Source organism: Oncorhynchus mykiss, chromosome 17, assembly GCF_057628025.1.
Source record: "Oncorhynchus mykiss isolate SJ-2025 chromosome 17, ASM5762802v1, whole genome shotgun sequence".
Taxonomy (NCBI): domain Eukaryota; kingdom Metazoa; phylum Chordata; class Actinopteri; order Salmoniformes; family Salmonidae; genus Oncorhynchus; species Oncorhynchus mykiss.
The window spans coordinates 13,067,753-13,084,200 of record NC_143038.1 but is presented as its reverse complement, the minus strand read 5'-3'; the positions used below and the strand labels follow the sequence as shown (position 1 = coordinate 13,084,200).

General features: G+C 45.3%; 1 protein-coding gene and 3 non-coding genes across 4 annotated transcripts; all 4 read right to left on the bottom strand.

Moving 5' to 3' along the window:
• Window positions 1-273: 273 nt before the first annotated feature.
• LOC110493719 (exportin-1) lies at window positions 274-14,279 on the bottom strand. Its single transcript, XM_021568137.3, has 25 exons — window positions 13,650-14,279; window positions 12,646-12,777; window positions 11,988-12,089; window positions 11,621-11,693; window positions 11,372-11,433; window positions 11,231-11,275; window positions 10,940-11,121; window positions 10,600-10,648; window positions 10,390-10,509; window positions 8,760-8,888; window positions 8,273-8,431; window positions 7,930-8,127; window positions 7,487-7,625; window positions 7,054-7,235; window positions 6,406-6,562; window positions 6,015-6,178; window positions 5,634-5,768; window positions 4,414-4,597; window positions 3,968-4,074; window positions 3,176-3,370; window positions 2,547-2,715; window positions 2,105-2,239; window positions 1,686-1,842; window positions 1,280-1,376; window positions 274-1,125 (listed from the first exon to the last, which is right to left on the bottom strand). The coding sequence occupies exons 2-25, from the start codon at window positions 12,769-12,771 to the stop codon at window positions 979-981; spliced, it is 3,213 nt and encodes a 1,070-aa protein (XP_021423812.1). The 5' UTR covers window positions 12,772-12,777; window positions 13,650-14,279; the 3' UTR covers window positions 274-978.
• LOC118940671 (small nucleolar RNA SNORA5) lies at window positions 1,453-1,587 on the bottom strand. Its single transcript, XR_005037257.1, has one exon. It is a non-coding gene; the product is annotated as a small nucleolar RNA SNORA5 (small nucleolar RNA).
• LOC118940670 (small nucleolar RNA SNORA5) lies at window positions 2,894-3,030 on the bottom strand. Its single transcript, XR_005037256.1, has one exon. It is a non-coding gene; the product is annotated as a small nucleolar RNA SNORA5 (small nucleolar RNA).
• On the bottom strand, window positions 6,728-6,860 carry LOC118940675 (small nucleolar RNA SNORA17). The gene has a single exon (XR_005037261.1). It is a non-coding gene; the product is annotated as a small nucleolar RNA SNORA17 (small nucleolar RNA).
• Window positions 14,280-16,448: the final 2,169 nt, after the last annotated feature.

Sequence of the window (16,448 nt, the reverse complement as noted above, 5' to 3'; positions counted from 1 at the left end):
CGTCACTGGCCATGGACCGGTGCGCTGCGGCTCAGGTTAATAGATCGCCCTCATTGGCACACAGCATACCTTTTATTCATTTGGGGAATTTGTATTATACCATGTCGTTTTTTGTTTGTTACTACAAAGTATTTCCTTGAGTATTTTGACCTTAAAGTTCAAAATGCAGACCTCTGAGTGTTAGTGGTTTCAAATCCTAATTCCAGAAATCGGATTTAATAACCTTCAACAACTAAATGAAACAAACACACACAAACGGTATAGGACATACAGTTTTGTAAAAATAACCAACTTTATGTTCCCTTAGTACTAAGACAGCTTTACAAACAAGATGATATGCACATAACCTTCCTTTGATCTAACATTCTCGTCCAAATGTCAGATCTGTTAGTTTTGGGTGCAAACAGAACCAGACTCGCCACATAAAAACTGCTGCCAAAACAGAAACAAAAGGAAGCAGCGTCATTTACCACCCTTGACCGTCACATTCATCTGTAGGCCATGCGGCTCCTCTGAAAAACACACAAAGCTCTTTATAGGAGCACTTCCTGACGCTAGAGCACTTTTTAAAGTAACCCTTTTGCATGTGCTTTTAACATATCTTACATATAAACAAATAGAAGGATGGTTGGTGGGGGGGTGAAGGGAAAGGAAGGGTTAAAAATAATTATTTAATTCTTTCAACTTCATGCACGGCTAAACAGAGAGGATGACCAAAAATATAAAGCTTGAATTAGCGAGGGAAAAGGAGCATTACCGTATTATTACACAAATGACTGTATAAAATGCTTCCGTATGCAAAAAATGTGAGTGCCGAATCGGAGGCGCAATTCTCATTTACATATTGGCATTGATTTGGTCGACAAAGCACCTCTCAATCTCACACACAATTGACAAGAGCTCCCAGCTTCTCTTGGCTTTCTTTTTTTCCAAAAACTGTACATGTTCGCTGTTGTGTTCGTTCCTATGTGGCGGCACTTAGTCGCACATTTCCTCGGGGAGCTCATGGGGGTTGAGGATGCCGGGGACTGACATCTGCAGCTTGTGTTTCTCCTCCTGGGCCTGCCGCAGCGACGTCTCCCGCTCCTCCAGGAACAGGTCTGTGGTGTCCTCGCCAGCAAACTCCTGGACAGGGAGTAAAGAGAGGAAGTTGAGAGTTGAGTGTGAGGGACAAATATGTCCATCTACCATGCTCCAGTGGTTTGACACCTCAGACTGATAGTCAGAGTTACTAAGTGTTTGCACCCGTGTGTGTGGCTACAAAACCAGAGTGACTCACCTTGATCTGCACCAGGAAGTCCCTCAGGTGCTCCTTGAAAGCAGGGATGTCCTGGTTCAAGCTGAACAGACCTGTCACAAACACCTTCACCTGGGCACTTGAATGGAGAGGAGAGTCAGGATCACAACACATTCACCTACCTACAATAAGTAGATCACTTTCGATCAACCAGTTGTTGTCTGTAGTACAAATGTATCCCCGACACCAATATAAAAGAGATGAGGCCCATGAACTACAGGTTCACTGTGGCAGCCATTTGGGCCAGTGCAGTCCATTGTAGAGGAAGCACAGAATTTGACAAGGCTGCAAACTAACAAATCCCTATCTTAGTGTTCAGAGTAGAGTACAACAAAATGTTTCATTTTAATTGACAGGGGCCCTCATACGCAGGATGACAGACACTTACTCTTGTAGATGGGGGAAGGCCGTCTTGAGCAGGTTGGCCACGTATTCCTGAACGTAGCCTTGATTGTGCTGGCTGGCTGGGTTGAGGGAGGCGCTGATTTTACCCTCCTCCACCAGGTTGAACATGTACGCCAGGATGGACGCGTGCATGGTTAGCCCTGCAGAAAGTCAAGCATAACATCAATTGTACCCACACTTGTCTTGCACTCACCGGTGACACTTAAGCATGTTGTCGTGTCCATCTGCCATGTCTGTTTGACTGCTGCGATGTGACACCAAAGTGAAATATCCCCTTCAGGAATCAAACCATCTAGTGTATAACATGGCCTCTGATTCCTCGCCTGTACCCAACACTTATAACAGTACCAGATGTTTCCGGTGATATTTAACCGTCAGCCACCGACCCCACCACCCTCTCACCTGCTGTGTGTGAGGTATCTGTGACGACAGAGAAGATGTGCTGGAGGATGTCACAGAAGTAAGTCTGGTAGAAGCTCTGTGCGGCAGCCTCCTCCTGGGCCACGTTCTGCAGCAGGGTGTAAAGAATCTGCAGACCTGGAGGACCCAGAGATGAGTGGCTTGATGACAATAATAATTCCACAATGTACCATAAGGACTATTTTCCCCAGACTGATTAAGCCTAGTCCTGGACAATAAAGCATTTGTCCATTAAAAAGCTTTAGTCCAGGTTTAGAGTTCATCTGTGTCTGAAACACCCAACATATTTGAAATAGAGTTAAGTGAACTGCATTTCACCTCAGATGAGTCTGACAACTTCATTCATCAACACACAGTTCCAATCTCGTGTATGTATGTATCAACAGTTAGGTAAGGCCAAAGCATATGGAGGGGAGGGTCTTACCAGTGTCTGCAACGTTCCTCATGGTGTGTTTGAAGGCCCAGATAATGGAGTCCAGAACCAGTTTAAACTGGGCCGGGGGAATGGAGAGAAAGGCCGGGAAGCACTGAGAGTTCACCGCTTGGAGGAGGTAGAAGAAATGGGTCCTATGCTCTGGGTACTCCTCAAAGTCCTGGAGAGGAGAAAAAAATTGGGACAATTAAAGTTGGACAATGTGAGTGGAATTACTTTCTATAAGGAATAAAGACTAGGACTCAGTCATATAAAGTATTTATTTTTCCAAGCATATAACTAGTGTCCTGTGTTCAACAATCCTTCAGTTTACAACCTTGCATTGGATAGACTTCACCAATTGTCTGTAGTACAAATCTATCCCGTACACCCATGCAAAAGGGATGTGGGGCCCATGAACTACAGGTTCACTGTGGCAGCCATTTTGGCCAGTGCAGTCCATTGTGGAGGAAGCACCGAATTTGACAAGGCTGCAAACTAACACATCTGTGTCTTTCTGTTAATGTTCCTTTGACATCATGTGCAGTCTATAAGGGCCAGCTAAGAACACAAACTAATTAATAGACTACAGCATTCTAGTTTAGTGCCATAATAGTAGAGAAAACATTTATGAAACATACTTTATTGATCATGTTCAAAGTGCACTCGAAGACTGCGTCGAAGATCTTCGGGATCTCCCCTGTGATGTGTCCGCCCAGCTTGTTGACGATGGTCGCCATGGTGCTGAGCACCTCGGGCTCTCTGGCGGCAGGGACGTTGCGCTGGTAGTCGATGAGTACGGCCTCCAGCAGGGGCGGTACAAAGTTCTCCCCCACCTGTAAGAACCACGGAACATGGTAGAACGTGACCAGTTAATACTGAGCCATTCAGTCTAACGTTAAACAATCTGTCAGATAACTTGAGGGCTTGGTGCTACCAGCGAGGGCTTGGGGCTGCTACCAGCGAGAGTAGCAGTGGTTCAAGTCATCGGCACCATAGTTATTTTAGAAGAGGAAGTAGAACATATCTTGGTCTGTGATGTGAGCTATTCTGCCTCTTCAACCTGTAAGTGGATGAAATAGTTTCAATGGGCATGATGCCTCTGGATGAGGTTGGTGTCCAAGGACCTATAAGGGCTGTGTGGAGTTTAAGCTAGTCTAGACAGCTAGTTGGATCTTTCTGGTTGTCTTTCTGCCTCCGGTTTCTCTATGGTGTGGTTTAGACAGGCCATCTATGGCCTGAGAGATGTCCGCTCTGATCCCACCATTACATTTAGATTCCTTTTCTTCTTTACTTAATTAACTAGGCAAGTCAGTTAAGAACAATTTCATATTTTCAATTACAGCCTTCTAAGAGGATCTATAGGAGAACCACTGGTCTACAGCATTCCCTATAGGCTGCGACTAGATTTGATTAAGACAGGACAGACTCGCCATTTGTGGGTCGTTGGAGCGGCTGACCCAACCTGAGATCAGCTTGAGCGTTTCTCTCTTCACCGTCCTCATGCTCCGGATCAGGGGCTGCTTGGTCACCATCTCTCCTAGTAGGACAATAGAGAGAGTTAGTTAGCTAGCATAGGGTTTAGCATGGTAGCATGGAGTTAGCATTGGAGAGCTCAGTGACACTTTAGAAACGTTATGCTGCGTACAAAACAACTGAGAACTCATGAGACAAAAGAGCTCAGACTGAGAAAAATGGCTGTGAACGGTTCCCAATTGTCTTGAATGCACCGTTAGAATGGGCTTGTAGTTCTGTGACTGATGCCGCAGCTGCAGACAGACAGTTAAGCACACACACACCAAGACAAACAAGCACCTCAGGCACACAGATCAGATAGACCAAAGACAGACACATAGACCACTCACAGACTAGGTCTCACCGTTGGTCTGGATGGCAGAGGAGATGTTCTCACTCAGACACTTGTAGACATTGAGCATGTCCAGGTAGATACGTCCCAGCTGCACCACGAAAGGGTGTCCCACGGCCTTGCAGGCCCGCACGTTGGTCTTCAGGATGCTGCCCAGCTGACGCACTGTCTCTGCATCCTTCAGGATGTCCACATTCTGGAGGGGAGAGAGACACAAGTCAGTTAAAATGCTTTCACAAGGCCTCCATGATGCCGCAGCGGTTAAGGGCGCTGTACTGCAGCGCCAGCTGTGCCACCAGAGACTCTGGGTTCGCGCCCAGGCTCTGTCGACCGGGAGGTCCGTGGGGCGACGCACAATTGGCCTAGACTTCGTCCAGGTTAGGGAGGGTTTGGCTGGTAGGGAAATTCTTGTCTCATCGCGCACCAGCGACTCCTGTGGCGGGCCAGTGCGACTCCTGTGGCGGGCCAGTGCGACTCCTGTGGCGGGCCAGTGCGACTCCTGTGGCGGGCCAGTGCGACTCCTGTGGCGGGCCAGTGCGACTCCTGTGGCGGGCCAGTGCGACTCCTGTGGCGGGCCAGTGCGACTCCTGTGGCGGGCCAGTGCGACTCCTGTGGCGGGCCAGTGCGACTCCTGTGGCGGGCCAGTGCGACTCCTGTGGCGGGCCAGTGCGACTCCTGTGGCGGGCCAGTGCGCGCTAACCAAGGTTGCCATGTGCACGGTGTTTCCTCCGACACATTGGTGCGGCTGGCTTCTGGGTTGGATTGCACTGTCTTAAAGAAGCAGTGCGGCTATGTTGGGTTGTGTATCGGAGGACGCATGACTTTCAACCTTTGTCCCGAGCCCATACGGGAGTTGTAGCGATGAGACAAGATAGTAGCCACTAAGCAATTGGATACCACGAAATTGGGGAGAAAAAGGGGGAAAATTCAAAAAAATATATTAAAAAAAATGCTTTCACGGACAACAGGTTGCTCTGGATAGCTTTTTACTGAAGTGCAAAAAGACGAGGCTTTGCCAGTTGAAACAATTGGGAGAAAAAGCACCGGTAATGATGTTGCTGTAAAACTACAAGGGCCTCTTAAGACAGTGGGTCTTTCTCTTAATTTCTCCATGGCACAGCGGTACAAAGTGGGGGACACTTGTGTTGTTTGGGTTGTGCTGCATGCATACAATGTAAAATGCTTTGAAACCAAGGTTTACAAACACAATCCCATAGTGGAGTGTGACTTACCTTGGTGGCCTGTTGGATGATGCTGTCCCACACCTGGTTGGGTAGCAGCATGTACTTCTCGATGAGGTGCTCCTGCACAGCCTGGTCCGTCTGGGCCCCGATCATGTAGCCCACCGCCTCGTAGAACGTGTGCACCTGAGGCAAAGAGAGATGAGGTGGATTACGGGCATATGAACATCTGCTGCTTCATAACCAACTCCAGCCATTTCACATGACACCTGGAAACAGGGTGCTCCCTGAACTTGGCCAATGGAAACTCAAAACCCGCGTTGCCATTTTAAATAGTTTTTCAACTACTACTGTATTTTACTCTTAGTTTTGGTTGTTTTCAGGGGCCTGTAGCTCAACTGTGTTACGGCTAATCTTGGTGCATCTGTGTACCTGTTGGGGCTGGAGGTCACAGATGATGGTGTTGATGTTGTTGAGGATCTCGTCGATGAAGGGCATCACCTCGCCCACCTGCACCTGGACAAAGTGGCGCCGGCACTTCTGGGCGATCTTGATGAAGGTGTCGCACGCCATGTCCTGCACGCCGTCGTGAGTCTCTGCCGGGAACAATTACGTTCAAATAAAATGCTCAATAAAATAAACACTGTTGGGGCGTGTTCAGTTTTAAACGCTTTGAAACGTAAACCGCAAAGAAGTGTTTCTTATTGGACTAGTCCAGGTAGTCCCTCCCTGTTTGTTGGTTTTCTGTCTAGTGACAAATTAATACGGCCCTGGTATTTTGCATGGAAGATATGCAAGTGGTGACCTGAACAAAGTTGCTTACCGTGCATGAACTCAAAGAGCTTGTTAACGACGGTCTTGAGGAACTTCCAGTGAGCTCGGAGGAAGCGTGGGTACTGGCCCACGATGTACATGATGTTTGAGGCGATGATGGCCTTGTTGTCCTTCCCCCTCTTCTGCTCACAAAGACCCAGAAGGTCCTGGAGACATGAGAAAACGACAGTTGGTCAATAACACAGAAACGCAGCTCAGAACATCCTGGCAGTCACTCTACAGCAGCATTTACATGTTAAGTCTTGTCAAGTGACTTGGACGTGGAATTTCTCCATAAGTGTATGATTATTTTTTTTTATTTTCTTTTGCCAAATGTCAGTTCGATCAATCACTCCAAGTACCCACTGTTCTGAGTCCGCTGCGTAGACACAGCCCTGTTACTCTGCGCCCCTCATGACACAGGCTCAACACGCACAGTCGGACTGCAACGTCTCAAGGGGCAGGCCATTCAATTTCTGAACAGTAAAGGGAACATTTCTGGTCTAACAGAGAACAAAATTGATGACTAAGACCAGCAACTACTGCATGTGTGTATTGTCCCCTTTAAAGACTGTAGCTACCTGTGAAGGTGCGGTGTGTGTATGCGCGTCTGCGTGTGGCTGCGAGCGCTGTGTCCGTTACACAGACTACTACAGACCTTGATGACGGTGACCAGGAACCTCTTCTCGTCCTCCTCGTGCATGGCCCCGCTGATGGAGCCGATGGCCCAGCACAGCGTGTTCAGGTTCCTCCAGGACCACTCGGTCCCGTTGACCTGGTTGTGCAGCTTCTCCGTCATGATGCGCTCCGTGTCCGCATAGTCCAAATGGGTCAGGTAGACTGGGGGGGGGGAGAGGGGGAGGTATGCTAGTCACAGAGAGAGGGAGTATGTGTATCGTGCCCTACCTTATCAACAGCGAACAAAAGTGTGAGGGAGAGATGTGTGCTGAGGTGTGTGTCACTGACAGATTGATCAATTGTGGAAAGTACATTTGACAGAGGAAAAGATTGAGGGGCAACTATACTTGACATCAGACTAGAGAGAGGGCATGTGTGTGAGATGTTTAGACTGTCCTGGGCCAGGCACTCACCCAGTGTCTCTCTCATGTTCTTATAGAGGTTGATTGAGTCTGTGTCCTTCATGAACTCTCGGACCACCTCTCCCTGGTCGTTCTCCACCACCAGCACCTCCTCTGGCTTGGCCATTCGGCTCACCATCAGCGTACGCACCTGTGTGACCGGGCAGACAAAATGCCAGTGACTATTAATGGACAATCTAAATAAAGAGACCCCATGGTGAGGCAGGGACTGTCAATAGGAAACACAGTAGAACGTCAAGGTTGTGTTCAGTAGGGAGAAAACGGTTTGAAGTGGTGGGAACTATATGAACTTGTCCGACTGTAACACATTGTTGTCTTTTGTAGATTGCTTTGCTAAGGTGTGCCCTATGCCAGGACCCTGAAGGACATTGGTTTGGTGGAAGGTCAAAAGTGTGTGTATCCGCCCGTCCGTCTCTGTGTACGTTTCTTCTCACCTTGGAGAGCACGGGCAGGTAGAGGTGCCGGCGTGGGGGAACGTCAAAGTGCTGGCTTCCAGAGAGCAGGGGGGAGGTGGAGGTAGAGAAGGGGCTCTCCCTGTAGAGCTCGGCCGCCAAATGGTTCCAGTACTCCAGACAGATCTTAAAGATCTCCGTCTCCTCCACCTCAGACACCAGCAGCATGTAGTGGAGAGCCTGGAGGGGTGGGGGGGGGTGATTAGAACAGAAGGTAAGGAGAATGATTAGGATTGGGGGGCTAGCTCCATTTCAATGGTGTGTGACTTGAGGATAAAAACTAAAAGGGAAAAAAAGAACTTGAGGTCAAAGGCATGAACGTCACCTCCACAAGTGTCTCCCTAAGGTTGGGCCTCTTCTCGATGAGCTGTCCGTGCTCTTTCAGGAAGGTGCAGAGAAACAGGCTGAGGTTCTGGATGAAGTTCTGCTCGTCGTCCTTGCCGTTGGAATATGCCAGGCGGATGTTGGTGTTCAGGGGGAGCATCTAACACGAAGAGAGAGACCGGTGAAAATACAGATTCTTTGATGCGCCAATTACTGTTAATACACACATTACATTTTATGTAAAAATGTAAGCTAACTTCTTAATAGTTCTTATGCCTGCAATATGATCGTTGTTGAAACATATGGAGTGTACCCATTTGAGGGGACATGGAGTGTACCCATTTGAGGGGACATGGAGTGTACCCATTTGAGGGGACATGGAGTGTACCCATTTGAGGGGACATGGAGTGTACCCATTTGAGGGGACATGGAGTGTACCCATTTGAGGGGACATGGAGTGTACCCATTTGAGGGGACATGGAGTGTACCTGTTTGAGCTGACACATGGTGAGCGTGAAGAGGTTGACAAACTGCTCCTCGTACTGGTTGACGCTCACACCGGCGATCTCCGTCAGACACTTCAGCGTCACATTGCGGAACATGGGTACGTTCAAGAACTGGGAACGGACGAGAGGAAAAAGAGGTTAGTCAACATGGTCGTATTCACTAAGCACCAATCAGGAGAAAACTGACTGAAACATGGAGGGACTACTTGAGCTTGTCCAATAAGAAAAGTGTTGGACCGAAGTTGAGTACACAACAGTTCACCAGACAAAACTGAATGCAAACATTACACTTGATTTTATGTGCATTTTACACTCTGTACTTTGACACATTTGCTGATAACGAAATCTAAAAATACTCTGGATACATTCAGTAATATAAGAATATTCCTAGAAAATGTGGGGTAGGTGCAACATAAGACAAAAAAAATGACAAGGGTTTGAGTGAGAGGACTAACTGGTGTCTCCAAGTGGCCACACACCTCTCAAAGAAGATTATTCAACTATAAGCTTCTCTTTTTTTGTTGCTCTCCTATCTGTGCTGTTGAGGAACTAGAGCAAGCACACTTGAAGTTTAGTCTTGAACTCTAGTTCCTCCAACGCACAATTACTATTTTGGTTTACGCAATCCAATAACATCCCATTATAAAACGCAATCTGCATCAAGTGGGTATGATTTGAAAGCTTGTTCTATTGCCAACGTGACAAGCTGTTAAAAAATATGATATTACAGTGTTCACAAGGCAATTCAGAGAAAGAGATCATCGTTTTAGTGCACATAGAAAGGAGTCATCAGTGCATTCAGGTGTGTGTGCTGCTGCTGCAAATTTCCTTCACAATTAACATAGGCTCATTCTGTTCAGGACAACCCAGGGTATGATGCCATGTCATCTTGTAACTGTACATCAAACATAGTGATCATAACTGTTGACACTATATGACAAGAGTTAATTGATTTGGAAATGTGAAGTGCACATTTGGAAGTGTTTGGCTTACATGTATGACAAAGCGGTGTTTACTATAATCCTCATGCCTCATCTTTCAAAATACATAGTCCTCTTAATTTACAGCATTTCCCTCAGTCAGACAACGACAAAAAAATCTGAAGTTCTCCAACTACCGGGAGGGATATGGGCAGCTTCTGGCCGCACGCGGTGCTCAAGTTCAGAATAGAGCGCTGTGAAGTGCAGAGCCAGAGCTCTGACTTCGTGTATAACATGTTACTGTACAGACCCTACGTTCAAATTTAGGCACTTATTAGTGGACAAATCTGCCATTTTCAGCCTGTATACGGGCACAAGTGTATGAGTGTTTGCAGCAGACCAAGTCGCCGAAGCAACAAGGTGCAAATGCCTCAACTTTCACTATACTGTTCCTCCGGTTCTTACGCACTTGCAAGCAAAACCAATGCAAGTGCGCCTTTGTGAGAGGAAGCCTATAGTTTAACTGCTGTTTTGAGTTTCCACAAGCCGGTATTGCTGAATCACAACAAAACACCACTAAATTGCCTAGGGAGATGTTTCAATGGAACCGAGAAGTAGTAATAAGTCGATACTTAGTCATTTCATTTTCAGTATGGGGACAGGTGCAAGTGAGTCATCAGGAGTTGAGTTACCTTGTACACCAGAGTGCTGATCAATTTGGTCTCAAATATGTACCCCAGGGGGATCCAGTTCAGGAAACGCAGGAGAGTCTCGAGTGTGGCTTGGACCAGAGGGGCATTCTGAGAGTTTTCCTGCAGAAAAAGTTTGCATTTTACATGTTGGGTATTCAACATGTCAATTTCATATCAAGACCGTTTAGAATCCCTGAGCCATTTGCTTACCATGACAAACTGGCAGAGCTGGAATATTTGTGAGAATTCATTGCACATGCTGAAAGAAAAAGAAAATCATTACTAAATAGCATGTCAGTGTACAATTCCATCTTATCTACCCATGCTTTTAAATAATTTAATAAAAACCTTACAATTCAGTTGCCATGAAGAGACTGGTAATGACATCAACCACTAATACGTAGGAAACAGAGTCTTTGCAATATACAATACATCTCCAAGCAGTCAAAGCTTTTACTGTACAAATAAGCATTTCATTGTACTGTGTACACTACATTGTATCCTGTGCATATGACAAACGTTATTTATTAGGTAGATGGACGTTATGTACCTGTCCTTCAGGTGCTTGGCCTTGACCTGGGTCATCTGTCCACTGGAAAAGTCAAAGACCTCCTCACTTAGCAGCTTGAGGATGATCATGTTGTTCTGACACAGGCTCTCGCTGGTGCGGCTGGCACCCACGATGTCACTGATGAAGGTGGGCCAGTGCTTGGGCCACTCCTGCTTCAGGATCTACACAAGCAGAGGAGACACGTTGAGTTTGATTGTTTCGGTTTTAACCATGTGTAATGACAGGACAGACGTGTGTTTCTTAATTATTATTATTTATTTTTTAAATTACCTGCACGAGGATCATGTTGAGTTTAGCAATGTACACTCCATCTTTCTGAAACACACAGATGAAAAACGCAGATTAAATTTGGGAACAAACACGGAAAAGATTGCAGTGAGAACAGAGTCAAACACAGGAAAGACTCTTTACCTCAACATTTGCAGCGTCAGATGAGGTCTTGATAATCAGACCAACGACATACTTCTTTATTCCTGAAAACATTGCAGAAATGGTTATGACTCGACATTGTCAAAGATCAAATGTTTGTGTCTGCATAACACGGCACATTAGCGATATAGTCTAGCCACGTTATTCCCTTATCTTAATGTTGCTGTTCATTCCCAAGCATGGCCCTAATATGGTGGTGTTATTCCAAACAGTCTATGCAGCGGGTGTTACCTTCACATTGATTTCTTGGAAGAATCTTCCAGCGTGTTTTGATCACAGTCTCCAGAATTTGCAGTGCATAGTACTGGAATGAAGAGGAGGGAGAGGCTTAGACTATCAGGAAAAACATATAACTCACAACGGCATCTCATTTCCACTAAGACGACAGATCTTGTATCTTGGATTTACAAATGACATAAAAAGCTAACAAATGTAATAAACAAGAGCCACACATCTCTATGGATTCAACTGGACTGCCTATGCCTGGCTGTAATGATATGCTTTTCAATGTTGAGAGAGAGAGAGATTTATATATATATATATGCCCTGGTTAGAGGATGTAAACTGATCACAAGGAATGCATCACTGGCACACATACTTTAGTCTTCATGTTCTGAGAAAACTCCAGGATGGTGTCGACTCGTGTCCATGCGTCCGGGTGATCCTTCAGGTTGGTCAGCACCTCCTGTGCCATGCGTTGCTGTGGAAGAGAAGAGAGAGAAACTGTTGAGAGCTGTGTGGCTTTAAAGGTCTAATCCACAGTTGAAATAACCCGGCCACTGTTGTTGTTAAAAGCTAAAGGATGGAGAAATGTAAACACACAAATTCATAGCGAGAGCAATGGATGCAAGGATTGTTCAGGCTATACAGTGTTTTTTTATGTTTACAAACATGTTAGTAAATTATGTTTATATTTTGAGTAATAACGGGGTAGTTGTCTGGCTACCCAAACTCCTTGCTCCGGCCAAATCTTACATAACACCCACTGACCTTAGTTTTTTCTTCACAATGAGTCTGGATCTGAGTACCTCCCAACAATTTCTAAATTGGAAAGCTATTGTAGACTGTAGGATTGGTCCCATAAACCAAAGGGTTGGGCGAGAGCCAGAACACATGTGGGTAAAGCAACTGAAAATTCAGCATTGGCTTTGATATTCAGTCAATTAGAGATGATCCAATCACTGATTACTTTGTTGTTGTAAAAAACAACTGATAGCGAAAGAAAGAGCAGCATTAGGGCAAAGAGCAGCTCTCACCTGTGATCCAATGTCATAGTACATAGAATTGACTACATTGTCCAGCAGATTGATGTCCAGCTTCTGACTGAAGTCTAGCAGCTGTCTTGCTGCATGATCCGCCAACATTGTCATGTTTGCTGGCATAGAGCTCTAGGAATGGAGGTGTGAAGGGAAACATGAGAACAAATGACAGAACTTAACTACAGACACCTGTAAATAAAACCTGACCAAAACAAATGGCTGATGAAATATATGCCACTGTCCCAATATATTATTTTCACTCCCTATATTGCTACACCCACCCACATGTAACAACGGCGAAATACTGAGTGAGAGTAAAATTGCGACATCACTCGCAAGCATGTCAACTTTAATATATAGGCAATTGCGACACCATGGACCACAAGTGGTACTTATGGCGCGTTCAAGTGCTAATCGGAACTGTGAAAATCGAAAATGTCCGACTTGTAATCTGGTTTTAGTTATACACGTGCCGGGTTCAACCAGCTAGCAACTCGGACATTTCAGCGTTTTCTAGTTCCGACAAGCACGTCAACGCCGCAATACAGCAACCCCTCCCTCCATCCAGCAATCCAAGAGTGCTACTACGGCTAGTCGATCATGTTAGCTTGCTAGCTAACGTTACTGTTTCATTTATGGTTAATTTAGCGTTTACTATTGTTAGCTAACGTTACCTCTATTGTGAATACCACATAGTTACGTATACATTAACTGACCTCAAAGTTGACACAGGTCTAGCTACTTTATCGCATATACTAACGTCAGGCTAATGTAGCCATGTTAAGTCTAAGATAATCAATTAATTGACTTCACTCACTCGTGATAACAAAATATAAAGTAATATTCACAATAATAGCTAGCAAGTTAGTTTGCTATAAAAACAGCCAGCTAGCTAAAGCTAGTTAGCCAGCTAGCTATTAGCATATGCTAACGTTAGCTACATCACCATTCAAACTTGAGATTCAACCAATTTGAGTTACACAGCTAGCTACCAAACTCACCTTATTTCTTTAGCCTTTCCGTTGTAATGAAAAAAATAAGACTTGGCTCTGATTTTAAAACTCTCGTCTGGCTGGGTGTCAGGCTATCTCATGGCACACGTTCCAGTGTGTTTGACATTCGCTAGCTAGCTTCCTGGCTAATTAGCTAGCTAGCCAAATGATTTATGTCCTGATAGCACGCCGTTAGCTGTATGTCCTGCCACTGAAGCGAAGTTTCAGTATAATTTACATTTAGTAATTCACCATATGTCAAATAAATGTAACAGACTAGTCTAGAAGTATCTTAGCAATGATTAAGTCGTTGCGGACGGCGAGAAATGTTATCAAGTTAGCCTGCTGTTGCACAAGCCAATGATGACTTAGCTTCCCTTGGCTGGCTAGCTAACAATTTACGGAGTCACACGTATTGCGTTATTCCGGTTCATAATCACAAAGTAAAATAATCTTGAGTTTATTATTGGTTCTATTCGTATATAATATTTGATAGCAGGGCTGTGTAAGCTAGCTCTTCATCTCATGCTTCAAACCCAAGACCGGTTGAAACCGGTTAAGACTGGGATATTCCATCTAGGTTTTTCGGCCCATGGCGCCGCGTAAAATTTGGACTATGTGCACGCCCTTGAGGGATCCGATTGGTTTGTCATAAAATGGTACAAGGGCTGTCCTGTTATTTTACAGGCCAACGATGCTGTCAATCAAAATGAACATCCTTCCTTCAGTACCCATGCGGCTGTGTTTTCCGTTGGTTTGGGGGGGGTCAACACACCCCAAAACATTTTTAATAATAATGTACTGTACATAGACTTGAAATCACTTTAATAATAGAGCACTAGTAACTTTAACAATGTTTACAAACTGCCCTACTCATCTCATATGTATATACTGTATTTTAGTCTGTGCCACTCCGACATTACGCCTCCTAATATTTATATAATCTTTAATTACATTATTTTACTTTTAAGTTTGTCACATGCGCCGAATACAAAAGGGTCTAAACCTTACAGTGAAATTCTTACTTATAAGACCTTAACCAACAATGCAGTTTTGAGAAAAATAAGTGTTAAGTAAAAAATCCAAATAAAAAACAACAAATATTTAAAATAGCGAGACTATATATAATGGGTACCGGTACAGAGTCAATGTGCTGGGGCACAGGTTAGTCGAGGTAATTGAGGTAGTATGTGCATGTAGGTAGAGTTAAAGTGACTATGCATAGATAATAAACAGAGAGTAGCAGCAGTGTACACGAGGGGGTGGGGGTACAATGCAAATAGTCTTGGTAGCCATTTGATTAGCTGTTCAGGAGTCTTATGGCTTGGGGGTAGAAGCTGTTAAGAAGCCTTTTGGACCTAGACTTGGCGCTCCGGTACCGTTTGCAGTACGGTAGCAGAGAGAACAGTCTATGACTAGGGTGGCTTGAGTCTTTGGCAATTTTTAGATCCTTCCTCTGACACCGCCTGGTATAGAGGCCCTGGATGGCAGGAAGCTCGACCCCAGTGATGTACTGAGCAGTATGCACCACCCTCTGTAGTGCCTTGCCGTCGGAGGCCAAGCAGTTGCCATACCAGCCAGTGATGCAACCAGTCAGGATGCTCTCGATGGTGCAGCTGTAAAACTTTTTGAGGATCGGAGGACCCATGCCAAATCTTTTCAGTCTCCTGAGGGGGAATAGGCTTTGTTGTGCCCTCTTCACGACTGTCTTGGTGTGTCTGGACCATGATAGTTTGTTGGTGATGTGGACACCAAGGAACTTGAAGCTCTCAGCCTGCTCCACTACAGCCCCGTCGATAAGAATGGGGGCGTGCTCGGTCCTCCTTTTCCTGTAGTCTACAATTATCTCCATGGTCTTGATCACGCTAAGGGAGACGTTGTTATCCAGGCACCACACGGCCAGGACTCTGACCTCCTCCCTATAGGCTGTCTCATCTATTCGTTTAATTTGTATTTACATCGTTGTGTGTATTGTTGTGAATTGTTAGATATTACTGCACTGTTGGAGCTAGAAACACAAGCATTTCGCTACACCCGCAATAACATCTGCTAAACATGTGTATGTGACCAATAAAATGTGATTTGATGATTTATTGCCAAATTGTTTTATGACAACTAAACTCAGCAAAAAAAGAAACGTCCCTTTTTCAGGACCCTGTCTTTCAAACAATAATTCGTAAAAATCAAAATAACTTCACAGATCTTCATTATAAAGGGTTTAAACACTGTTCCCCGTGCTTGTTCAATGAACCATAAACAATTAATGAACATGCACCTGTGGAACGGTCGTTAAGATACTACAGACGGTAGGCAATTAAGGCCACAGTTATGAAAACTTAGGACACTAAAGAGGCCTTTCTACTGACTCTGAAAAACACCAAAAGAAAGATGTCCAGGGTCCCTGCTCATCTGCGTGAACGTGCCTTAGGCATACTGCAAGGAGGCATGAGGACTGCAGATGTGGCCAGGGCAATAAATTGCAATTTCCATACTGTGAGATAGGCATACTGCAAGGAGGCATGAGGACTGCAGATGTGGCCAGGGCAATAAATTGCAATTTACATACTGTGAGATGCCTAAGACAGCGCTACAGGGAGACAGGACGGACAGATGATCGTCCTCGCAGTGGCAGACCACGTGTAACAACACCAGCATAGGATCGGTACATCCGAACATCACACCTGCGGGACAGGTACAGGACGGCAACAACAACTGCCCGAGTTACAGCAGGAATGCACAATCCCTCCATCAGTGCTCAGACTGTCCGCAATAGGCTGAGAGAGGCTGGATGGAAGGCTTGTAGGCGTG

Excerpts from the sequence above, each read along its gene's own strand:
- LOC110493719 (XM_021568137.3), bottom strand. The coding sequence starts at position 12,771 with ATGCCAGCAAACATGACAATGTTGGCGGATCATGCAGCAAGACAGCTG. Across the intron at positions 10,510-10,599 it reads AGCTCTGCCAGTTTGTCATG|GAAAACTCTCAGAATGCCCC; the intron begins GTAAGCAAATGG and ends CTTTTTCTGCAG. Across the intron at positions 7,236-7,486 it reads GAACATGAGAGAGACACTGG|TCTACCTGACCCATTTGGAC; the intron begins GTGAGTGCCTGG and ends CCCCCCCCCCAG.